This window comes from Erinaceus europaeus, chromosome 1 (assembly GCF_950295315.1).
Source record: "Erinaceus europaeus chromosome 1, mEriEur2.1, whole genome shotgun sequence".
Classification (NCBI taxonomy): Eukaryota; Metazoa; Chordata; class Mammalia; order Eulipotyphla; family Erinaceidae; genus Erinaceus; species Erinaceus europaeus.
The window spans coordinates 191,004,383-191,029,578 of record NC_080162.1 but is presented as its reverse complement, the minus strand read 5'-3'; the positions used below and the strand labels follow the sequence as shown (position 1 = coordinate 191,029,578).

The window sequence follows — 25,196 nt, the reverse complement described above, 5'->3', positions numbered from 1 at the left end:
TTTATTTCTTTCTGCTTTGCATTGTATCTGATTGCATGGCCACCCATTTGTTCATTTATAAATAGACATACGAGTGTTGCTTCCAAGACATTGCTATTACAAACATCACCGTTGTGATAATTATTAAATGTCTGTGCAATTGTATAGGGAAGCTGGGATAAATGCAGAAGGAGATTGGGGAATAGTGAGGTGCTCATTTTGAACTGCTAGATGTTTAGAATACGCCACTGTCCTTTATGTGAATGGCCGTCAGCCCACACAAGATAGCAGCAATTCAGTTGCCCACTAAACAGCACATCTTTGAGCAGCCTGGTTCCGTTTAAATGTGGATTTTCTTGTGAATCTATGTAAATTTATGGTACTACATGAACATAGTACAATACTGTAAATAGATTTTCCTTGCATATTATTTGCTTAATGACATTTTCTAAAATATCTTATTTATGTATTGGATAAGACAGAAAGAAATTGATAGAGAAGAGATGGGAGAAAGAAAAAGAGACACCTGCTTCACTGCTCATGAAGCTTTTTCCCTGCAGGTGGGGACTGGGGGTTTGAACTTGAGTCCTTGCACATTGTAATATTGCACTCTACCAAGTGCACTATGCCCCACTTGCCACATTTTCTTTCTTTCATCTTGCTGTCATAATAATATACTATATAAGGGGGCTGGATAGTAGCACAAGGACCGGCTTAGGGATTTCCTGGTTCAAGCCCCCAGGTCCCACCTGCAGGGGGGCATTGCTTAGCAAGAGATGATGCAGGTGTTTATCTTTCTCTCCTCTCTGCACTCCCCCCCCCCCCAATTTCTCTCTGTCCTGTCCAACAACAACAAAACAAAGAGAACAAAATGACCACCTGTAGCAGTGGATTCATAGTGCAGGCACTGAGGCCCAGCAATAAACCTGGAGGCAATATATATACAATATATAATACGTGTAAAGTACAAAATATGTCAATCAATTCTGATCAAGTGTAAGATGAGCAAGCTATTGCTACTAAAATTATGAGGAAGTCAAAAATTATACATGTATCATTTGCAAATTTCATTTTTTAATGTGAAGTTTAGCCCTCTCTATCCCATACTGTTCAAGGGTCAAGAATAATATCAGACGTGATCATTCTTACCTGTTTTTTCTTGATTTCATTAGATTTTTAAATATCCATGAATGATCTTTACTGGTACTTTAACTTCCTTTGAATTAGTGCTTGTTTTATTTCTGAAATCCTCCCATATTTTTTCAAAAAACACTTCCCTTCTAAGATGAAATATACTTCTTTTTTGCTATGTTTTATATGATCAATTTTTGTAATATATTGCTATATTTTACTAGTATTTTTACTACATTTTACAACCTCTTTTCCCATACAAGAATGCCAGTTCCACTACAAATGGAATTCTGTCTATTTTATTTATGGATCAACTCAAAATCCTAATAAGGCACAAGCACATAACAATTATTTGTTAATTAAGTCCTATATCCTCTTGTCTTTTATAATATCTGTTGCTTTGTCTTTTTATGCTCTGAAATTTTTCAAACTGAATTTTTAAAAATATTTATTTACTTATTGATAGAGAAAGGGAGATAGAGAAAGGGAGAGACAACCTGGAGCACTGCTACTTCATGAAGATTTCCCCCTGCAGGTGCAGAACTGGGACTTGAACTTGGGTCACTGGGCATTGTAATATGTCCACTATAAGAAGTGCACTGTCGGGAGTCGGGTGGTAGTGTAGTAGGTTAAGCACACATGGCCCAAGCACAAGGACCAGTGTAAGGATCCCGGTTCGAACCCCAGGCTCCCCACCTGCAGGGGAGTTGCTTCAAAGGCCATGAGGCAGGTTTGCAGGTGTCTGTCTTTCTCTCCCCCTCTCTGTCTTCCCCTCCTCTCTCCATTTCTGTCTGTCCTATTTAACAACGACGACACCAATAACAGCAACAATAACTAAAACAACAATAAAAAACAACAAAGGCAACAAAAGGGAAGATAAATAAATAAAAATAGAAAAAAAATAGAAGTGCACTACCACCGACCCCTGAGACTGAGAAGGGGAGATAGCAAGGGAGAGAGAAAGAGAGACACCGGCAGCACTGCTTCATCGCTTGCAGGTGGAGGCTGGGGTGAGATTCCAGGTCCTTGTGGCCCCAGGAGCAGTGGATTCATGATGCAGATACAGAGCCCCAGCAATAACCCTGGAGGCAAAAAAAACCCCTATTATTTTTATTATCATTTTGTAAGTACTGATTAATACTAAGTAAATCATTCACAATGGCAATATGTAAATTAGTAAGCTAATTAATTTCTATAGCCAGCTATTAGTCCTTAAAATAATACAAATTCATTAGACTCTCAGGTTCAAGGTTAACCTTACCACACTGGGGAAAGCTTCTGTGCCACGGTAACCTCCCATATTTGTCTGTCTCTGTCTTTGTCTCTATCTGAATAAGTCAGCTCAGAGCAGTAGAGCTCCAGTGACAATACCTGTTATCTGCCCTTCAATCACACCACATCTTCTAGTTCATCTTCTCCTTCTCCTCCTCCTTTTATTGTGTTTTTTTTCTTTTTTATTTAAGAAAGGATTAATTAACAAAACCATAGGGTAGGAGGGGTACAACTCCACACAATTCCCACCACCCAGTCTCCATAACCCACCCCCCCCCCCGATAGCTTTCCCATTCTCTATCCTTCTGGGAGCATGGACCCAGGGTCATTGTGGGTTGCAGAAGGTAGAAGGTCTGGCTTCTGTAATTGCTTCCTCACTGAACATGGGCGTTGACTGGTTGGTCCATACTCCCAGTCTGCCTCTCTCTTTCCCTAGTAGGGTGGGTCTCTGGGGAAGCGGAGCTCCAGGAAACATTGGTGGGGTCTTCAGTCTAGGGAAGGCTGGCCAGCATCCTGATGACATCTGGAACCTGGTGACTGAAGAGAGTTAACATACGAAACCAAACAAATTGTTGAGCAGTCATGGACCCAAAGCTTGGAATAGTGGAGAGGAAGAGTTAGGGGGGTACTCACTGCAAACTCTAGTGTACTTCTGCTTTCAGGTATATATTATGCAGTAGTTTATGGATACGTGTGAACATATGCTCTCTCTCACAGAAACTGGTGTATATCTAGGTTTTGGGACTTTGTTAGAAAGTGAACCACCTGAGATGGAATTAGAGAATGCTATGAAAGGAAAGGTCTCACCCGAGTAATGAAACTGAAGGGTTGTAATTCCACATGTGAAGTCTCTGGACACAGTCTGAGGTGAAGCATGTTGAGGTGGCAATAATTGCGTTGGTTAGGTTGTGATCGGCAGATGCAATATTATTTGGTTTGGATTGGGAGAGGCATACGGGAAAGTGGGCCCTATCCAAGGTTCCAGGACTGGGGGAAGTAGGGGCTCTATAGTGGAGATGTGAGGTTCCTGCTGTCTTAGGGTTCAAAAAGACAATCGATAGTTAATGTTATAATCACATTATTTGGTAATTGGGTTAACTTTGAAAAGTCCTTTTGTTAGGGTTTGCTGTACAGTACCCAGTATCTTGTATATAGCTGTGCTATTGGTTGCTTCTGATCTGCTTGGTCTAGGCTTTTGAGAGAGTCTGCATATCAATTACACAGCCTATATATTAAAAAGATTCAGTTTGTGTTTTGAAAAACTTTAAGTCATACAATTAATTTTTCCCCCCTCGTATTAATTAACTAGTGATTTATATGACTACATTTTACTACGAGTGTACATAAGCACCATTCCAACCACCAAAAGACTGTGACCCATTCCTCCCACCCACTCCCACCCCCCACTGTCCCAGGAAGCTGCATGTCTACCCCTCACCACTGGGTGTTTACTTTGGTGCCCTACTTACAATTTGGTCAGGTCCTGCTGTTTGTTTTCCTTTCAGATCTTCTTCCTCAACTTCTGTTGATGAGTGGGATCATCCCATAGTCATCTTTATCTTTCTGACTTAGCTCACTTAACATAATTCCTTCTAGCTCTGTCCAAGATGGGTCAGAGAAGGTGGGTTCATTTTTCTTGATAGCTGCATAGTATTCCATTGTGTATATATACCACAGCTCTCTCAGCCACTCATCTGTTGTTGGGCACCTGGGTTGCTTCCAGGTTTTAGCTATTATGAATTGTGCTGCTATGAACATAGGAGTACACACCTCTTTTTGGTTGGGTGTTATGGAGTCCTTGGGGTATATCCCCAGGAGAGGAATTACTGGATCATATGGAAGGTCCGTGTCTAGCCTTCTGAGTGTTTTCCAGACTGCTCTCCACAGAGGCTGAACCAATTTACATTCCCACCAGCAATGTAAAAGGGTTCCTCCATCCCCACAACCTCTCCAGCATTTGTTGCTGCTGTCCTTTTTGATGTATGCCATTCTTTCAGGAGTGAGGTGGTATCTTAGTGTTGTCTTGATTTGCATTTCTCTGACAATCAGTGACCTAGAGCATTTTTTCATATGTTTGTTAGCCTTTTGGCTCTCCTCTGAGGTGAATGTTTTGTTCATATCCTCTGCCCATTTTTGGATGGGGTCATTTGCTTTTTTGGTGCTAAGTTTGCTGAGCTCTTTATATATTTTGGTGATTAGTTTCTTGTCTGATGTATGGCATGTGAAGATCTTCTCCCATTCTGTGAGGGGTCTCTTTGTTTGTTTAATATTTTTATGGATGTGCAGAAGCTTTTCAATTTGATGTAGTCCCATTGGTTTGTTTCTGCTTTAGTCTTCCTTGCAATTGGGTTTGATTCATCAAAGATGTCCTTGAGGTGTAGGTGGGAAACTGTTTTGCCAATGCTTTCCTCTAAGTATTTGATTGTTTCTGGTCTGACATCTAGGTCTTTGATCCATTTGGAGTTGATTTTTGTTTCTGGTGAGAGAAAGTGGTTCAATTTCATTCTTCTGTATGTTACAACCCAGTTTTTCCAGCACCAATTTTTGAAGAGAGCCTCCTTTTTCCATTTAATCCTTTGGGCCCCCATGTCCATAGGTGTGGGGATTTATTTCTGGGCTTTCAATTTTCTGTTCCACTGGTCTGTGTGCCTATTTTTGTTCCAGTACCATGCTGTTTTGATGATGATGGCTTTATAATATAGTTTAAGGTCTGGGAGTGTGATGCTTCCATTTCTGTTTCTTTTCCTTAAGATGGTTTTGGCAATTCTAGGTTTTTTTAGGTTCCAGATAAATGATTGTAGTGTTTGTTCTATTCTCTTAAAGAAGCTTGGTGGAACTTTGATGGGTATTGCATTAAATTTGTATATGGCTCTGGGGAGAATATTCATTCATTTTGATGATATTTATTCTTCCAATCTATGAACATGGGATATCTTTCCATTTCTGGTATCAGTTTCTATTTCCTTGAGTAGCAACTCATAGTTTTCAGTATATAAGTCTTTCATTTCTTTGGTCAACTTTATTCCTAGGTATTTGATTGGTTTTGCTGAAACAGTAAATGGGAGTGATTTTCTATGTATACTATCATATCATCTGCAAATAGTGAGAGCTTGACTTCTTCCCTTCCAATCTGTATTCCTTTGATTCCTTTCTCTTGCCTGATTGCTATAGCAAGAACTTCAAATACTATGATGAAGAGTAACAGTGACAGTGGACATCCCTGTCTAGTCCCCAATCTTAGGGGGAATGCTTTCAGCTTCTGTCCATTAAGTATGATGTTGGCTGTAGATGTGCTATATATAGACTCCACTATCTTGAGGAATTTCCCATCTATTCCCATTTTTTGTAGAGTTTTGAGCATGAGTGGGTGTTGGATTTTGTCAAAGGCTTTCTCTGCATCTATTGAGATAATCCTGTGGTTTTTGGCATTGCTTTTATTGATGTGGTGAATGACATTGATTGACTTACGGAGGTTGAACCAGCCTTGCATTCCTGGGATGAATCCCACTTGGTCGTGATGAACAATCTTTTTTATATGTTGCTGTATCCGGTTGGCCAAGATCTTGTTTAATATTTTGGCATCTATGTTCATCAGAGATATTGGCCTGTAGTTTTCCTTTTTTGTTCTGTCCCTATCAGCTTTTGGTATCAGGGTGATGTTGATGGGTACTATTTCCTGAAAGTTTTGTAGAATTCATTTGTGAAGCCATCTGATCCAGGACTTTTGTTGTTGGGGAGGTTCTTAATAATGGTTTCAATTTCTTTGTCTGTGATTGGTGCATTTAGATTTTGTAGTTATTCTTGGTTCAGTTTTGGAAAGGCATATGCTTCTAGGAATTGTTCCATTTCTTCCAGATTCTCTAGCTTGGTGGCCTATAGTTCTTTATAGAAGTTTTGCAGGATTCTCTGTATTTCTGTGGTGTCAATTGTGATATCTCCTCCATCGTTTACAATTCTATTAATTTGAGTCTTCTCTCTTTTTTGTTTGGTGAGTTTGGCTAGGGGTTTGTCAATTTTGTTTAATCTTTCAGAGAACCAACATTTGGCTTCATTGGTCTTTTGAATGGTTCTTTTATTTTCAATGTTGTTTATTTCTGCTCTAACTTTAGTGATTTCTGTCCTTTTGGTTGCTTTAGGGTTCCTTTGTTCCTCTTCCTCTAAGTCCTTGAGGTGTGCAGTAAGGTCATTCATTTGAGCTTCTTCTTGGTGTTTAATATGTGATTGTATGGCTATAAGTTTCCCTCTCAGTACTGCTTTAGCTGTGTCCCAAATATTTTGATAGGTTGTGTCTTCATTTTCATTTGTTTTCAGGAACATTTGAATTTTCTGCTTGAGTGAATCTCTGACCCAGTGGTTCTTAAGGAGTATGTTGTTTAGTTTCCAAATTCTGTGACTTTTAATAATTTTCTGTTTGTTGTTAAATGTTAGTTTTACTCCACTGTGGTCTGAGAAGATACTAGGGATGATTTCAATGTTCTTGAATTTATTGATGCTGTCTTTGTGGCCTAACATGTGGTCTATCTTTGAGTATGTGTTATGTGGATTTGAAAAGAAGTTGTATTCCAGTTTTTTGGGGTGAAGGACTCTGAAAATGTCCAAGAGGTCTAGTCTGTCAATCTCTTCATTCAATTCTCTTGTATCTTTGTTAGTTCTCTGCTTTGTTGATCTGTCTAAGTGTGAGAGTGGGGTATTGAAGTCTCCCACTATTATTGTATTACTATTGATGTATTTTTGAAATTCTTTCAGTAAGTGCTTGACGTATTTAGATGGTCCCTCATTGGGTGCATAGATGTTAATGATTGTTAAGTCTTCTTGGCTGATTGATCCTCTAATCATTATGTAATGTCCTTGCCTATCTTTTATTACTTTATTTAATTTAAAATCTATTGTGTATGACATGAGAATGGCTGTTCCTGTCCTTTTTTGTGGTCCATTAGCCTGTATGTTAGTTTTCCATCCTTTCACATTAAGTCTGTGTTTATCTTGTTGTGACAGATGGGATTCTTCCAAGCAGCATATGGTTGGATTATGTTTTCTGATCCATCCCCCAATTCTGTGCCTTTTGATGGGTGAGTTTAAGCCATTGACATTTATTGATATTATGGATTTAATGTATTGTAGTGCCATTGTTAAAAAAAATTTTTTTTTGTTTGCTCTGATATATTGCCAGTATTATAGTGATGTTCTTGTTTATAAGAGGTCTTTTAGAACCTCTTTCAGGGCTGGTTTGGTGATAGTTGCCTCCTTTAACTGTTGTTGTCTAAGAAGGTTTTGATCCCTCCATCTAGTTTGAATGAAAGTCTAGCAGGATATATTATCCTTGGTTGAAACCCTTTTTCATTCAGGGATCGATAGATATCTTGCCATTCTCTTCTAGCTTTTAGAGTTTGAGTGGAGAAGTCTACAGATAATCTTCTTGGTTTTCCCTTGTATGTGACTTTTTGTTTCTCTCTTGTAGCCTTTAGGATCCTTTCTTTATCCTTACTTCTTCTCATTGTGACAATGATGTGTCTTGGTGTCTTCAGGTCTGGGTTGATTCTGTTTGGTACTCTCTGGGCCTCTTGAATCTTGATGTCCTTTCTGTTATTCGGGTCTGGGAAGTTTTCTTCTATTATTTCCTCTAGAATGTTTGCTTCCCCTTCCTCTCTTTCTTCCTCTGGCAGGTCAATTATACAAATGTTACTTCTTTTGAGATCATCCCATATGTCTCTGTTGTTGTTTTCTGTGTCTCTCAATCTCTTTTTAAACTCTTTCTTGTCTTTCTTAGTTTTCTCTAACTCATCCTCTGTCTGACTAATTCTGTTTTCTGCTTCTGTTTGTCTGCTTTCCCTTGCCTCAGCTTCTTTCTTCATTATAGCTATTTCAGCTTTCAGTTCTCTAATTTCCTCAAGATAATCAGTATTTTCCTTGGGGGTCTCAACTGTTGTTTCCGTAATACTGCCATTCCTTTCCTCCAATGTTGTTTTCATTTCTGTGATTAATAAGTTTATTATTGCTTGCATACTTTTCTTATCTATTGTTACTTCTGGCTGATTTATAGTTTCTTCTGGGCTCTTGTCTTAATTCCTTGGAGTACCAGTTGTATTTATTTTTGATCTACCCATTTTTTTGATTTATGTGTTTCTTTTTTTATGTTCTGTTGTTCCTCAGCTGTTGTTTCTTGAGCACGAGCAACACTGTAATAGATACCTTTATGACAGTTGCACTCACGAACCTCAGGAATTACAGTGGTAACTGAAGCAAGTATTGAAGCAGTTTAATCACTACCAGTTAGCAAAACAATTTCTCCTGTTCGTGAAAAATAATAACCAACTCCCAGTGAAGAAGAAAGAGAAAAGAAAGAAGGGATAGCAAGAATAGACAGTTATGCAAATCTACTATCCACTGTATATTCTAGGGGTAACAAGAGGGGAAAGTGAACTAGAGCAGAGATACACACATAGAGAGTCCACTCTGAGTCAGATTTCTTCCCCAAAATAATTCACAAATTCAGAAAAGCAAAGAAGAAAGAAGGAAGAAGTGTATGATAAGATAAAGAAAAAGAAGAAGAAAGAGACAAGAGAGAGAAAAGAGAAAAGATAAGAAAAAGAGCTGTAATTAAAGAGCAGTGAAAGGAAAGGGTTTTTTTTATTACTTTATTTTTAATTTAATTTAATTTACTTTTTTAATTAGCTAGGAGGAGGAGCGAGGGGAGAGTCTGTAGAGGAGGTAGGAGTAATGAGACAAGTTCTTCCCACAATAGATAAGATGTCCACTACCTTAGCAATGAAAGTTGCCCTAAGAGTTCATTCTAATCAACCTAAAGAGGGGGGGAAGATATATGCCTTTATATAATATGAATAATAAAATAGAGCAGGGTTAAAAAAAAAAAAAACCCTGTCCCAGATTACCTCAAACCTTGTGATCAAAGGCAGCTGTTTGTTAAGAAAGAGAAAAAAAAAACCTCAGGACTAGAGAAGGATAGCTGAAATAGACAGTTATGCAAATCTACTATCCACTGTATATTCTAGGGGTAGCTAAAGGAGGAAGGGAAGTTGAGCAGAGATACTCGCAGTGAGAGTCCAACTCTGTGTCAGAATTCTTCCCCAAAATAATTCCCAAATGTGTATCAGTGAATTCAAAAAAGCACACTGTTTGGTGGCGTGGGGGATGGGGCCTGTGGCTTTGGAAGCTGTAGGATTAAGGAAGAAAGGATGACAAGAATGAGAAAAAGAAAATAAAAGAAAGAGAGAGAAAAAAAGAAAAAGATAAGAAAAAGAACTGTCATAAAAGAGTGGTGAAAGGAAAGAGTTTTTTATTTATTTATTTATTTTTAATTATTTAATTAGCTATGTGGGGTGAGGTGGGGGGGTTGGCTACTTAGAAAGAAAAAAGTCCAGAGGTTTCAGAAGGGTATAGACTTAGAATGAATGATACTCCCTGGTGGGATAGGAATCTTGGTAAAGAAAGAGGCTCAGCAGGGGAGCCTGCTAGGAGCTGGTTCCCAGGGACTGGTTATGGGCGGGGGGAGAGGGAGGAGGTGTGCTTAATAATTAAAAAGAAAGAAAATTTTTCCCCTTTTTTTCTACTCTTTTTTTTTAACCCAAATTAAGTTATTGTCACCTCCTTAATGTCACTGCTAGGACCCCTTATTGACTGGCCTACTAAAGGCAGAAAATCCTACCGTTTCCAGAAGATGTGGTCAGAGCTCAAGCCACTAGCAGCTTCTCAGTCCACCATCTTCCGGGAACCTCCTTTTATTGTGTTTTAAAAAGTCTTCTATATTTTGGGGGCTGAGTAGTGGGGCACCTGGTTGAGCACACATATTAGAATGCACAAAGACCCGTGTTCAAGTTCCCCATCTCCACCTGCAGGGAGAAAGCTTTGTAAGTGATGAAGCAGGGCTGCAGGTGTCTCTCTGTCTTTCTCCCTCTCTATCATGCCCTTCCCTCTTGACTTCTGGCTGTCTCTGTTAAATAAATAAAGATAATAAAAATAAATAAAAATTAAAAAAACAGAAGCATTTTCAAAAAAAATTCTATATTTTCTAGCTTAACTCACTTAGCTATTTTTATAGTAAATTCATAGTGGAAAGGCAAATCAACTGACAATTTTCTAAAAAAAAACTCAATTTCCCAATGATTAATTTTCATATGTACTTTAACAATGTTTATACATCTTCTAGCCCTTTATCTGTGATGAAATAGCTTTACGAGTTTTTAGGAATCTACAAAGCTTTAATGAATTGATTCATGGTTTATATTCATGTAGGAGGCAGAATAACGATCCCCAGATAATTCCAGAAACCCATAAATATTTATCTTACATGGCAAACTAGTTGCACTGCAAATGTGATTATGTTAAAAAGTTTGACATTGGGCTACTGTGCTGGTGTAGCTAAGTGGATTCAAAGTAATCACAAGGAGACAGAAAGAGATTTGACAATAGAAATGAGATCAAAGAGGGGGAAAAAAACCTTCTGAACAGAGTACACTACTGACTTTGAAGATAGAGGAAGGGTAGAGAAGAAAAGGAATGTGTGTAGAAGTGTAGAAGTCAAAATAATAGTAATAATCTTCTTCTAGCGTTTACCCTTCTTCCGTAGCCAGTCAACAGTGTCAGGTTGAGCCTGATGTAAAGTTTCGAGACCTCCTTTGAATCTGGAGAGGTGGCAGTCGTTGACTATGTGGGTCATAGTCTGTCTGGAGCCGCAGGGGCAGTTCGGGTCGTCTCTAGCTCCCCAGCGATGGAACATAGCGGCGCACCAGCCATGGCCTTTTCGATAGCGATTGAGGAGGGCCCAATCATAACGTGCTAGGTCAAAGCCGGGTTGACGCTCGCAGGGGTCTGTGATGAGGTGTTTGTTCTTTACCTCAGCTGACTGCCAACTCTGTTTCCAAGAGTCTGGAACAGAAAAGTTCAGTGTAGGCATAGGGGACCAGATTGGGTGACGAGACGTCAAGTGTTGGACAGGTTGGGCGAAGATATCCGCTTATATTGGCAGGTCCGGTCGAGCGTAGACGTGGGAAATGAACTTAGATGATGCCGCATCCCGACGAATATCTGGCGGGGCGATGTTGCTAAGAACTGACAGCCATGGAACCGGGGTGGAACGGATGGTTCCAGAAATTATCCTCATGGAGGAATATAATTTGGAATCGACCAAGTGGGCATGGGGGCTACGGAACCATACTGGGGCACAGTATTCTGCAGTGGAATAGCATAATGCCAGAGATGATGATCGTAGTGTGGAAGCGCTCGCGCCCCATGAGGAGCTGGCCAGTCTTGCAATGATGTGATTCCTCACGCCCACCTTTGCTGCAGTTTTTATGAGATGTTTGTGAAATGACAGGGTGCGACTGAGAGTAACGCCAAGATAGACTGGCTTGGCTTCATGCCGGATTCTCGTATCATCAAGCTGCACATTAAGCTCACGGGAGGCCGAGGCATGGTGTAGATGGAAAACAGATTATACCGTTTTTGCAGTGCTAGGGATTAGTCGCCATTTTTTACAGCAATCAGATATCAGAGACATGTCTTTCGTGAGTGTTTCCTCAAGGATGTCGAACTTGGATGCCTGAGTTGCACAGCAGATGTCATCGGCGTAGATGAACTTCCTTGAAGAAGTTTCTGGGAGGTCATTGATGTAAATATTAAATAGCATAGGAGCCAGAACAGAGCCCTGGGGGAGGCCACTTGAGACAAGTCTCCATCTGCTAAACTTGTCACCCAGATGCACCCGGAATCTTCTGTTTTGGAAAAGAAACAATATAGTGTTGGCCACCCATGGAGGCAGGCATCTTGAGATCTTGACTAGTAATAATAAAGTAAGGTGATAGATTCACTTCTAAAGTCTGCAGGAGAAAGGCAGCCTTTGATTTTTAACTTTGAATTTATTTGTTTTCAATTTATTATTATTATTTTATGTTATTGATAATTTCATAATGACTTACAAGGTTGGTAACAAGAGTACAATTCCCACCAGTGTTCCGTATCCCATCCTCTCCATTGGAAGTTTTCCTAGTCTTTATGCCTCTGGGAGTATAAACCAAATATTTTTATGGGGTATGGGTTGACCTGTCAACACGCATGTCCTGTGGAGAAGCAATTACAGAAGCCAGACCTCCTCCCTTTTGCACCCCATCAAGATATCATGAGATTCCATCTTGGTAACCCACTTTCTGGTAACCCACTTTTTGGTCACCCTTTTGATAACCTCTGTTCTGCAATTCAAGTCCGGAGGTCTGTTTTCATTTGAACTGACTTTTCTTCTTGCTCTGTTCCTTTATATACATCATATGAATGATAGCATTCAGTATTTTATTTTTTAAAGTATTATTTATTTATTTATGAGAGGGATAGGAGGAGAGAGAGAAAGAGACAGACATCACTCTGGTACATGTGCTGCCGGGGATTGAACTCAGGACCTCGTAGTTTGAGAGTCCCAACACTTTATCCGCTGTACCATCTCCCAGACCACTATTTTCCATTTATATTGTAAGTCCCATTAGTATGTTTTGTGAGGCAGGCTTAATGCTAATGAATCCCCTTAACAACTGCTTGTCCAGAAAATATTTGTATACCAATTTATCTTTTCTCTTTACCACATTCAACCAGGTGCCTCACTGCCCAGCCCTACTTATTATTTTAAAAACATTTATGTATTTATTCGTGAGAGAGAGGAGAAAGGAAAGGAGGAAAAGGCTCCCCACCTGTATGGGTGTCACTTCACAAACAGTGAAGTAGGTCTGCAGGTATCTGTTTTTATCTCTCCCTCTCTATTCCCCCCTCTCAATTTCTCTGTTCTTTCCAGTATAATGGAAAAAATGGTCACCAGGAGCAGTGGATTCGTAGTGCTGGCACCAAGCCCCAACAATAACCCTGGAAGCAAAATAAAATAAAGTAAAAATAAGGTAATAATAATAAGGAAAGAGTATGGGCTGGGAGAGAGTTCCTCAGGTAGATTACACACCATTCAAGTCCCAGGACCTATTGACAGCACCATGGACAGGACCTGAGATGTTCCATGGATGGTGGAGCTGTGCTGTGAGGTCTCTCTCGCCAGATATATATTTGGTGTGTTTTGATTTGAATTTATTTTGTCCTATGAATTTTTGTTGCTTTGCTGTTGGTATGAAAGGAGAAAAAGACAGGTTCTCTCTATTTTCCCATCTTGGCCCTGCTTCTCTGAAATGACTTTGTAACCGTTAATATTTATTTAACTGGATTTTAAGAGGATGGAAATATTCAGGAACAGTTGTTTTTGTTGTTGTCTAAGTTGTAGTTTGGTGATTTGTTGCGGGGGGGGGGGGTCAGTGTGATAGCTCACCGAAAAGGTGCCTGCTTTTTTGTGCATGTGACTCACATTCAAGTCCCCAGTTCACCAGGAGAGTACTATAGCACTGGGGGAAGGAAGCTTTAATGCTGTGGTGTGTGTGTGTGTGTGTGTGTTTCTAATGGTTATTTTGGTCTCTTTATTTGTTTTGTTTTTGTTGTTTTTGACCTGAACACTGCTCAGCTCTGGCTTATGGTGGTGCAGGGAATTGAACCTAGGACTTGGGAGCCTCAAACATGAGAGCCTCTTTGCATAACCATTATGCTATCTACCCCCTCCCCTTTCTTTCATTCTATCTGAAAAAGTCACTCTCTAAATTGGTAAAAGTCAAGTGGTGACAAAGAAAAAAAAAAGCAATCATCTCTTTATTATAGAAGTTGTATTTTCCTGTGTTGCAGAAAGGTCTAAAATCTAGCTGCTGAATGAAACATATGTCAGACACAAATTTATAATAAAACTTTATTAAATCTAAGAAAATCATAAGCATAATTTATACTATTAATCATCTCATTCAAATTTAATAGGCACTGCCCGAAAATCTAGTTTTTAAGTATGCTGGAATGCTAAAATATCAAGGTACAATTACACTCAGAAAATTTTATATGCATGATGAAAATATATCACTTCATAAATCTGCTTTTGTTTTATTTGTATATTATGAATTTTAGCCAAAGTTATATTTAATGGATGTTACAAAGTTGCAATAGAAAAGGTCACTGGATAAGAATGCTCATGAAATACAATCACTAAGAATTTTGAATAGAAATTTTATGAATTAGATTGAAGCTGAAACTAATAAATGTTTCAAAAATGAGAAGTAATATATACTTCTTCTATAATGATAAGGATAGCTCTAAGATTAAATCTTATGAACTGGAAAGAGATCAGTCAGTGTATAATTCGCCTACAAGTAAACTGTCTTGTGTTAAACTGAATTCGATACCTAAAGCAGTTCTTTCTTTTATAATGATTTTCATTGCATTGCAGCAGATAACTACAAATGGTGCGTGAAGCAAGCCAACAACTAAAAAAAATTATAAAATGTTTTATTATCAATAAAGTGCTTTCTCTGTGAAGGTAACTGAATGACACATGTACCAAACTATCAACCCCCCTAAAAAAGATACAAACTATTTCATTGTTGATTTAGTTTAAATTCCTTTTAGTTTAAGTCCCTTTCGTTGAGGTGCTCTAGGGATATAGAGTAACTTCATCTACTAGAATGAGCTAGAAATATTTCCAAACTTGTGATTCATATGCTATATAAAGCAGAGGGTAAAAGGAGAGTATTTCCCATTGTCTTTGTCCAAAGAACTGTAATCTGGTTAATTTTTGTGCCAGGAAGCAATAAATTGAAGGGCTTTCCAATTCATACAAGATTCTACTGGGTTTTAGAGTTGCAAACTCATTTTCTAACATTTCATTAGAGTATTTTGCCATTGTCAGGGTAGAGGGGAAATTTTTCCTGTACCACTCTAGATTCTTCTAGGCAGGTGAATAATTAGTCAAACATCAAGCAGATTGACAAGCTAGAAAAGAATTTTAATAATAACATTTATTTTTATTAGTGAATTAATATTAATTTACAAAATTACAAGATAACAGGGGTATGATTACATACCATTCCCACTGTTCTGAATCCGCAATCCCTCCATTGTAAACTTACAGCAGTTCTTCTAAGTTTTCAGATATGGGTTAACTATTATTTCTGTAACTGTCTATTTTGTATGTATTTACCCATTTTTTTTAAAGGTCCTGTCTTCTTTTCCTTTCCAAGTCATACATACATCTAGTTACACTGCATCTAAATTATCCTGCCTTTTCCCTTCTCTCTCTCTCTGGGTCCTGGTAGAGTTGGAGTTCAGAGCCCTCTGGTCATCTTCCCTCTATCATTTCTCCCCCGCTGAGAATATGAATCAAATTTTCTTTTAGGGGGTGCAGAAGATGAGAGTTCTAGTTTCTGTGATTGCTTATTCACTGGACATGGTGTTGAAGCTCAAACCAGACCCCCACCCTCTTTCTATTTTCCCTAGTGGTAGGACTCTGAAGAGGTAAGATTGCAAGACACATTGGTGAGGTCATCTGCCCAGGAAATTCAGGATGAAATCATAAGAGAGTCTGCAATTTGGTGGCGAAAAGGAGGCAAGATATAAAGCAGGACAAAAATTATTAATGAACAGAAACACAACGTAAGAATAGGACAGATGAGACTAGGGACATTAGGGTGGAAGAAAGCTGAGAAGTCCATGTTAGGCATGTTCCTAGAAGCCCCCAACTATAATAGTTTTTGCTTGGATTTGATAGCTACCATGGAATTGGACAAAAATACTGTCTGAGAAAATGGTGTCAGTGTAAAGAAAAAGGCTAGAAAGTTGGATTTGGGCAGAGAGTAACTCCTGATCTTGAAGAAAATCTATAAATAAAATTGTTTACCCCATCCACCGGTTCCAGGATATAGATATCTCTGAGGAGCCTGTGTAACTTCTGAGTCTTGTTGATCTGAGCTTGCAGTTCATGGCTATAGATGGAACACTGTAGGCTGCACACATTTCAGGACCAACTTTCCTCAAGTGGCAGGACAGGATGGCCCAGCCTCCCTACAGAATGGGGCCATCCTTACTCTCAGTTTATTTGGAAGTGTAAAAGTTGAGAATTGCTTTCACTGTTCTTTTGATACACTGTGCTACTATTTTCTGAGAAAAAAAAAAAAGCTGTATGAAAAGAACCTATCTTATTTTGGGTAGGAAAGTTAGGGCATCAGAGGGAGAGAAGGTCATTTTTTTTTTTTTTGCATGCTTACTGTGTGCTAAGATCAGTATGTCAGTATTCAAAGGATTCTATCTCCACATGGAATAATTACAACCTGGTAGTTTAGGCATATAATATATCTATATCTACATAGTTATGTTGGACTTTTTTTGTTGTTGTTACTTTTCACTTGTTTTAAATGTTTTCAACAACTGAATCCACCCGGAATTCTTTGTAGGGTATATAATAAGTAAAAGACATACGATATAATTATCTCCCTTTCTTCCCCCTTTCTTCTGCCTTCCTAGGACACAGATTTGATGACATTCAACATCTCTCTACACCGGTCATGGTGGCGGGAACATGGGCCTGGTTGTGTCCGAAGAGTGCTGCCCCCATCTGCCCCTGGTATGACGAATGACTACACATATGTCTCCATCACAGACTGCTTCATAGCCTTTCAGTACCTGGAAGTCATCCACAGTGCTGTGCAAATACTACTCTCCGTAAGTACCACATTTGCCCCGTTATCTGGTCAGCACTCTACTAGCATCTTGTATCTATAAATCTTTTGTCTGCATACACTTGGGTATAATGCCATAGATAAGGATAAGGAGAATAACCATTAAGCAATGGGGAAGCAGTAGTTCTGTTAACATTAAGTATACGTAATTTCAGTTTGCATCTTCTTCCACTTGGTATCCAGTCATTTTGTGTTTAGAACCAGTTAGTTGCGGTAGACTTCCACTACAGTGAGGTGCAATCCATAGGAGTCATTGAAATATAATCACTATCCCCCAGAAGTGGTGTGTTTCATTCATTTCCTACCTCAGGGTCTTCTGCTAACCCACTGTGATTTAGAAGGTCATGACCCACAGAACTATCAGATTATTCAGTCTCCTATTTCCATGCATTTCCTCCTTTCAAAAGGATTATAAATGGGTTTAAACTCTTCTCATTGCTCTGAAGTACCGAAACAAGCAGTAATAGGGTTGAGGTTGCATTCTGAATCATTGCCCTTTCTTTGAAAATTCAGTTTTAAAATTTCTCAGTTTCTTTGCAAAAGAGTTTTTGTGAACAGAATGCTGAGGGTTGCTATCTTTTGTTTAACTCGGTTTGTCAATCTCAGGCCCCTTCATCCCTCTAGGGTCATGTCAGATAGTCTTGCCTCATTTGAGGCCAAGGTTCCATCATCATGAATATTGAACTGTAGACATCCAACAGGAATTTGTCATTTAATTTGAGCCAGTGTAGAATCAATCCATTCTCAGCCACACCTTTCCCATAAACCAAACATTTCAGTTTTTCTGTCCTGCTGGTTAAATGTTGAGTCAGTTTTAGGAAATACAGGATCAATAATAAATGCATAGTTAATATAAATATTAGAGTTGAATGTTAGTAAAGAATGAAACTTGGGATTATTTCTAGAACAGAACTTAAAAATTTTCAGGTTCAGTGATATATGATCTACTACTACTTAGCAGCATATATAATGTGTATAATATAACGATGATTTGAGGTATGTGTATGCATATAACATAGCTGACATAGTACATAGCAGAATGTGCTCTACAGTACTACACCCATATAAAGCTGCTGCAGACATTGTTGAATGTAATGTATGTGCCACCACAGACTCTTCTGACTTAATCACCCAGAGGCTCCATACTGGTGCTACAAATCCACCACTCTTGGTGGCGGCCGTGTTTTCTTTTTCTTTTTCCCTTTCTTCTCCTTTTCATTTGATAGGACAGAGAGAAGATGAGAGGGAAAAGGGAGAGAGAGAGGGAGAGAGAAAGACACCTGCACACCTGCTTCACTGCTTGTGAAGCTTCCATCTACTGGTGGGGAGTGGGCACTCAAGCCTGGATCCTTATCAGCACCCTTGCACATAGTAACTATGTGCACCTAACCCAGTGCGCCACCGTCTGACTCCACTGAGTCTTTCTACTAGAATGAATGAGAACAAGAAATTTCTTTGCTCTCACTTTCTTATTTTTGTATTAGTTTCAGTGACTAGCAGAGTGGTGGTATATCAGTCAGTGAAAGATCAGCAAACATGAGATTCTAAAGCCTGAAGTGGGTAAAAAGGAAAGACATTACTGATCACAAACCTTGCAGGGATGAACACAACAACAAAATGCAGGAATCAGAGTGAAGGAGTCCTACCCCTAGGAAATAAAGTGAATGGAACCAAGTTTTCATACTTAGCACTTGGCACAGCAAGTACTTAGTGACTCTGTCTTAGCTGTGTAGAGAGATGGGGTTGGGTATCTCTTAATGCCTCCTTTAAAGCCTTTATGGACTCAACAGCAAACGGACAAGAGATAGGCTGCTAATAGAAAAGACAAATTTAGTTGACACAAGAGAAACTGCCAAGAGAAGAGGCAAATTTAATTTAATGACGATCAAAGTCTGCAAGGTATGGAAGCTGATGACCAAAACAACCAGATCATAATGTTTTTAGACAAGGAAGGGATATATCTAAGTGAAAAGATAAGACAAAAAAAAAAAAAAGACTTAGAGGTTTTGGTCTAATCAAGTAGCTTAGTAAGACAATCTGAGATTGTTCACACCACTTCTGTTCTCGTCTGTGATCAGAATGGCATAACAAAACGGTGCCTTTGTACAGAGATACAGGCTGGCGACCTTTCACATAGAGATGAATTTTCTTCTTTGAGGGTGATCAGAGAAAAAGGTCAAAGAAAATAGTTGCTTTTAGGAGAGAAAGAGAACTGGGTGTCATTCCTTCACTGAGTGTTTCTTTCAATCAAAATAATCAGTATGTTACTTTGACATATCTTTGGGTTGCCTTGCCTGAAACCCAAAATTAACACAGCTGCTATTATCACCATTCTTCTTTACCTATATCTCCTCTGTCAGACCTGAAGCTTCTTCAAATGGTAAAGGGCTCCATTCTGATGGTGTTCTACTTACTGAAACCATGGTTCTTTAATCCTCTACATGACAATTTTTTCTAGATGGAAATACTTGTCATTCCTCAGATTTTCATAAGATGCAAAACCGGAAATCCCATTTTGCTATTTAATATACTTCCACTATACGAGGGACAGACTGTTATTTGGATTAGCCCACCACCCTTAGGCTAGTTTCCCAGATCTCTACCTGTAGTTCTCAAGAACATTTGTCTGACTGAATAACCTCATATTGTCTTGAAAGCATTCAGAACTTCTACAGTGAAACAAGGAATGAAGTTGACAGTTCTAAAAACAATAAAGCCCTGAAGACCATGACTTTGACTCCTTCTTTGTCAGCCCTAAGACTGTGCATAGCCTAGACTCACTCAGAATGGTAAAGCAAGTTGGCATATAAAGTTTCTGAACTGAGGTCTATAAAATACAAAATGAATATTTTTCAACAGCCACTGTGTTAATGAGATTATACCAGTATTTGTTTCACATCATTTGGCAACACAAACCTCTCTAGAAAACATACTTCTAAATTAGTTCTGATACAGCTGTCATTTGTTTGAATGGATGAGTGTAACCCAGGTGCTTATAAAAGTGAAATCTATTTCAAAATCACAGTTCTACTTTGAATTTCTTTTTCTGTAGGCATTTATTTGTTTATTTTGACCAGTAACATCACATGTTGCACCTATGTGGCTTGCTTTATTCCTAGTAAATAGAGTTTCAACGGGGCTGAGCACTGGTTCAAGGGGCTGAACATGCACAAAGCTCTGGCTTAGAGCCCCCACTCCCCACCTATAGCGGGAGGCAGGGGGATGCTTCACAAGCACTGAGGCAGGTCTGCATGGGTCTCTTTTTCCCTTTCCTTCTTTCCCTCTATTTCCCACTTCCTTTCAATTTTCCTCTGTCCTATCAAAAAAAAAAAAGAAAAAAAAGAAAAGATGAGAAAAGAAAAATTGGCCAATAGGAGATTCATAATGTTAACACCGTGCCCCAGCAATAATCCTGGTGGCATTTTTTTAAAAAAAAGAAATGGAACCATCTTTCAGGAGCCCTGCCCCACTAGGGAAAGATAGAAACAGGCTGGGAATGGGGCCTGGTGATAGGTAGCTCATTGGGTTAAGCGCACATGGCACGAAGTTCAAGGACCAGCATAAGGATACCTGTTCAAGCCCCCGACTCCCCATCTGCAGGGGGGTCTCTTGGTGAAGCAGGTCTACAGGTTTCTTCCAGTCCTCTCTCAATTTCTCTCTGGAAGAAAGGAAAGAAGGAAGGAAGGAAGGAAGGAAAGAAAGAAAGAAAGAAAGAAAGAAAGAAAGAAAGAAAGAAAGAAAGAAAGAGGAGGCTGGGAGTATAGATTGACCTGCCAACATCTGTGTTCAATGGAGAAGCAATTAAAGAAGCCAGACCTTCCACCTTCTGCACCCCATAATGATCCTGGGTCCATGCTCCCAGAGAGATAAAGAATAGGAAAACTATCAGGGGAGGGGATGGGATATGGAACTCTGGTGGTGGGGAATGTGTGGAATTTTACCCCTCTTATCCTATGGTTCATCAATATTTTCTATTTTATAAATAAATTTTAAAAAATAATAATGTACTGGAACATGATGGCAAAGGAGGAACTAGTGGGGATTGAATTATTATGTGGAAAACTGAGAACTGTTACACATATACAAACTACTGTATTTTATAGTCAATTGTAAAACAATCCCCCAATTAAGAAATTTAAAAAAAATAAAAATATCAAAACAGCATCTTGTCAAATTGTTGAACTTATGTAAATTAAATTCCATATTGTACTGTGCTTATTTTCAAATTAGTTGCTGATTCTTAAAAATTAATACCAAAGACTTTACAAGGGCATACTTATATTTGATGTTATATAATACTACCCAAAATAGAGCATTTCTTGGTGAAAGAATTTATTATCAATTTTGTTATGCAGTGCTATTTCACTCAGTTAATTCTAAGGCACTTAAGCACTTTGTAGCATTTATGTGTGGAATATCACAAAACTAAAATAAAATAAGTAACTAGATTTCTATTGGCATTATCTGATGGACAAAGAATCATTATTCACATGGAGATGTACTCACCAAGTCAGTATAGAATATAAACAAATGTAATTACATAAGAAAAAAATCCAAAAGTACACAATAGTCTGCAGTGAGTCAGTATAAAGTTTATAATAAATAGTGTCTATTTAGACTTAGATATCCTCCTCACCTATTTCCTATTAACATGTCCCTCACTCACACCAAAACTCACCTTATCAAAGCAAGGACTGCAAAAGCTAAATAAGGGCAAGAGACTGGCAGACTTTAATAATGACTCTTTAGTCACTATCAGGCCACCCCATCAGCCGGGGCCCTATTCAAGGAGTCCTGAGATACCCAAACAGACATGATGGGCCTAGACCTCGAATAAATCCCTCTCTCCATTGTTACCAGTCATCTATATCAGGAACAATACAATAGACCCCTTTGTGGACCCACACAGAACCTTGCCCTCAACATGGACCAACAATGGTAGAGAATGTTACATCCTCCGAAGGAAGGCTGGGCAACATCTCTGTGCTACACCTGAGGAACATGGGTTTTAATATTGGGACAGCTTGGAATGTTCCTACTCATGACCACAGAATTTGAGCTCAGATCTGCAGGGCTGCAGAGGTCACAAAGGCTCCTAAGCTGAATATGGGCCCTAGATCAGATCAAATCAATGGGGTTTACAGTCAACAATATTTATACACCTTTCCCATATTTGGGAGCTACTGTCTTCCCTAATACAGCATTCTGGTCTTTTTTCCAGCCATGACGTCATCTCCCCAGACAATAACTTGGATCCACAGGCATATCAGATGTCAGATGTCAGACTCAGGGGAAAAAAAAAAAAACACCTAGTATAGCCACAGGCCATTTGAGCCTTCAACTTTACTCCTGAAAAATAATACAAAAGAGACAAAGAGCTACCTGTGTTGTCTGGGAGGTGGTGCAGTGCCTAAAAGCAGAGAGCTCAAACTTGATCTCCAACATCATATGTGCAAGAGTAAGTCTCAGATTTTTCTCTCTCACTATCATTAATGGATAAGTATAATTTTAAAAAAGAGGGCAGGGATAGATAGTATAATGTTTATGCAAACAGACTCTCATGCCTGAGGCTTCAAAAGTCTTAGGTTCAATCCCCTGCACCACCATAAGCCAGAGCTGAGCAGTGCTCTGGTAAAAATAAATAAATAAATAAATAAATAAGTGACAAAGCAACACACTATCCAAGTAAGCTATTTTAAAAGAGAAAGAGAGCTCTGTCATGTTCTTTTTAATTCATTGACCATAGCAAACATCTACCTGTCAAAACGTACTATTAAAACATAGTATAGTAATATATAGTATTGCAACATTAAATAGCTATTTAACTTTTAAGCTATCTATAAATCATGAAATTTTATGTTTAAAATAGGAGGTATGGGAAGGTAGTAAACGTGAAAGAATGTAGAATGATGTGTATGTTATTTTTTTCTAAAATAGGTTCAAGTACAGTACCACATTTTTTTTTGTTTACAGTACCACATTTTTAATAATGATATAATTATCATCGCATGATTTGTATAGAAGAGTGACACACAAAGTGTTAGATTTTTCTTAATTACTTTCACATCTCAAAATGTCTACTTGATTTTAAATCTTAATTATTAATAGTTATTCCTTTTTAGTAGACTGTATAATTCTGAGTTAAATAGGTCAATGAAAATAAATGTGCAATTCAATATCCTCCTAACATTTCAAGATAAAATGGTTTGCTTGTGTATACATATACATGTATATACTCATTTTATTACTAGTAGAAAAAAATTGAAAGACATCTTAAAGTTTGTCTTATCTCTCTCCTTGAAAGTAATTTTAATATACATTGTCTTGCATCCACACTGTCAAGGTATTATCCTTCCTATCCGATAGGTAACAAGTCTCATTTTTAACGTCTTTGGAGATTGTCACCCTCGTCAAAGCCAGGGATCAGAGCTCTCGGAGAATTGGTTTTCCCTCATCTTGTTTTTGGCATTGTATATATCGAGTCACATCAACATTCATTGCTGTTCTCTGTCCTTCATATCAGATGCATTCAGCTTAAAGATAAATTCGAATTCAATAGAGAAGGGTGAAAGGTAACATTACACGACAAGGTATCCGGCATGATCTTTGGTCTCAGAAGGCCAGCCCATTATCTGTTCCATCTTCTTTGAGTAAATGACATAGTGACAGATAACACTATTTCAATTCAGTCACATGTTCAGTCAGTGTAAGTATTCAGGTTAAGATGCGAGTTTTGGAAACGAATCCCAGTCACTATCAGTCGCACCCCTCCAAAACTGTATATTGTTGCTTGTTTTATTTCAGTATTAACAGCTACATTTGTTTATTTAACAAGCTCTCCCTGTGTACATGGAGATGCTCTTAGTACTTGCAAATATGAACTCATTTAATCTTTGAAATGGCCTAAAATGGGTAACATATTATTCATTTTATAAATATAGAAACAGAGATACATAGTGGTTAAGAAGTTTGTCCAAGGGAGTCGGGCAGTGGCGCAGTGGGATAAGCGCATGTGGCGCAAAGCGAAAGAACCTGCGTAAGGATCCCGGTTCGAGCCCCCGGCTCCCCACCTGCAGGGGAGTCCCTTCACAGGCGGTGAAGCAGGTCTGCAGGTGTCTGTCTTTCTCTCCCCCTTTCTGTCTTCTCCCTCCTCTCTCCATTTCTCTCTGTCCTATCCAACAACAACGACAATAATAACTACAACAATAAAACAGCAAGGGCAACAAAAGTAAATCTGGGTCACACACATAAAGCAGGCACCTTTCCAGGTAAGCTATCTTACCAGACCCAAGTGTGTATTAAAGTCTACTGAATTTCAAGCTAGAAACACAGCATAATGGTCCAGCAAAAGACTTTCACGTCTGAGGCTCTGAGGTCCATGTTCAATCCCCCGTACCATTATAAGCCAGCGCTGAGCCGTGTTCTGTCTCTCTGTCTCTTGTTAAAAATAAATGAGTAATAAAATAAGTTATTCTTTAGAAATTTACTCTAAGTCTCACAACTCACTTTTGCTTTTAATAAAGTGTTTAGCAGTTTATTTGAAACATCTAGACCAGTAACAAATATATCTAGGGAAGTTATAAGTGTGTATACCTTGGGAAACTGAATTCTGCTGTTTGTATTGGGTCTGCAATTTGTAATTTGAGATGAATTGCAAGTGAAAGTGATTCATGTATAGTATAAAGTCTAATAATATACATACTATTAAGGATATGGCATGGTATTAAGAGGAACTTTAAATGTTCGTGTTTTAAATTCTTAAAACTCAGAGATTTTTGCAAGCCATAGACAATGTCAGTATTAGATTTATATATTATCAAAAAACCTATATACCACAGAAAACTTATGAGTTGCATGGTGGTGCACCTACCTGGTTGAGTTCACACGTTACGTTGGGCAAGGACCCAGGTGCAAGCCCCTAGTCCTCATCTGCTAGAAGAAAGCTTCACAAGTGGTGAGGAAATGCGACCAGTGTGTCTCTCCTTCTTCATCTTCTCTTTCCCTCTCAGTTTCCAGTGTATCCAATAAATAAATATTTTTATAAAATATTTTTAAAAAAGAAAACTTGAACAATTATGTAGGCAGGCAAAGGAAGTAAAGCAAAACAAATATATGGAAAAGAGCTTCAGTTAGAAACCCTGAGCCACTAATTCAGTTAGAAAGGAAGCTAGAACTGGTTTTTTTGTATCATACTAGAATGATAGTCCCAAAGATGACACTAAGTTGTTG

The 25,196-nt window shown here is 38.6% G+C and overlaps 1 protein-coding gene across 1 annotated transcript in view; it reads left to right on the top strand.

The window, feature by feature from the left end:
- NKAIN3 (sodium/potassium transporting ATPase interacting 3) overlaps nt 1-25,196 on the top strand; it is a 185,950-nt gene that overhangs the window by 7,953 nt on the left and 152,801 nt on the right. Inside the window, exon 3 of the mRNA XM_060202332.1 lies at nt 16,753-16,950. Coding sequence (XP_060058315.1) covers nt 16,753-16,950 — 198 coding nt within the window. The remainder of the gene's footprint in view (nt 1-16,752; nt 16,951-25,196) is intronic.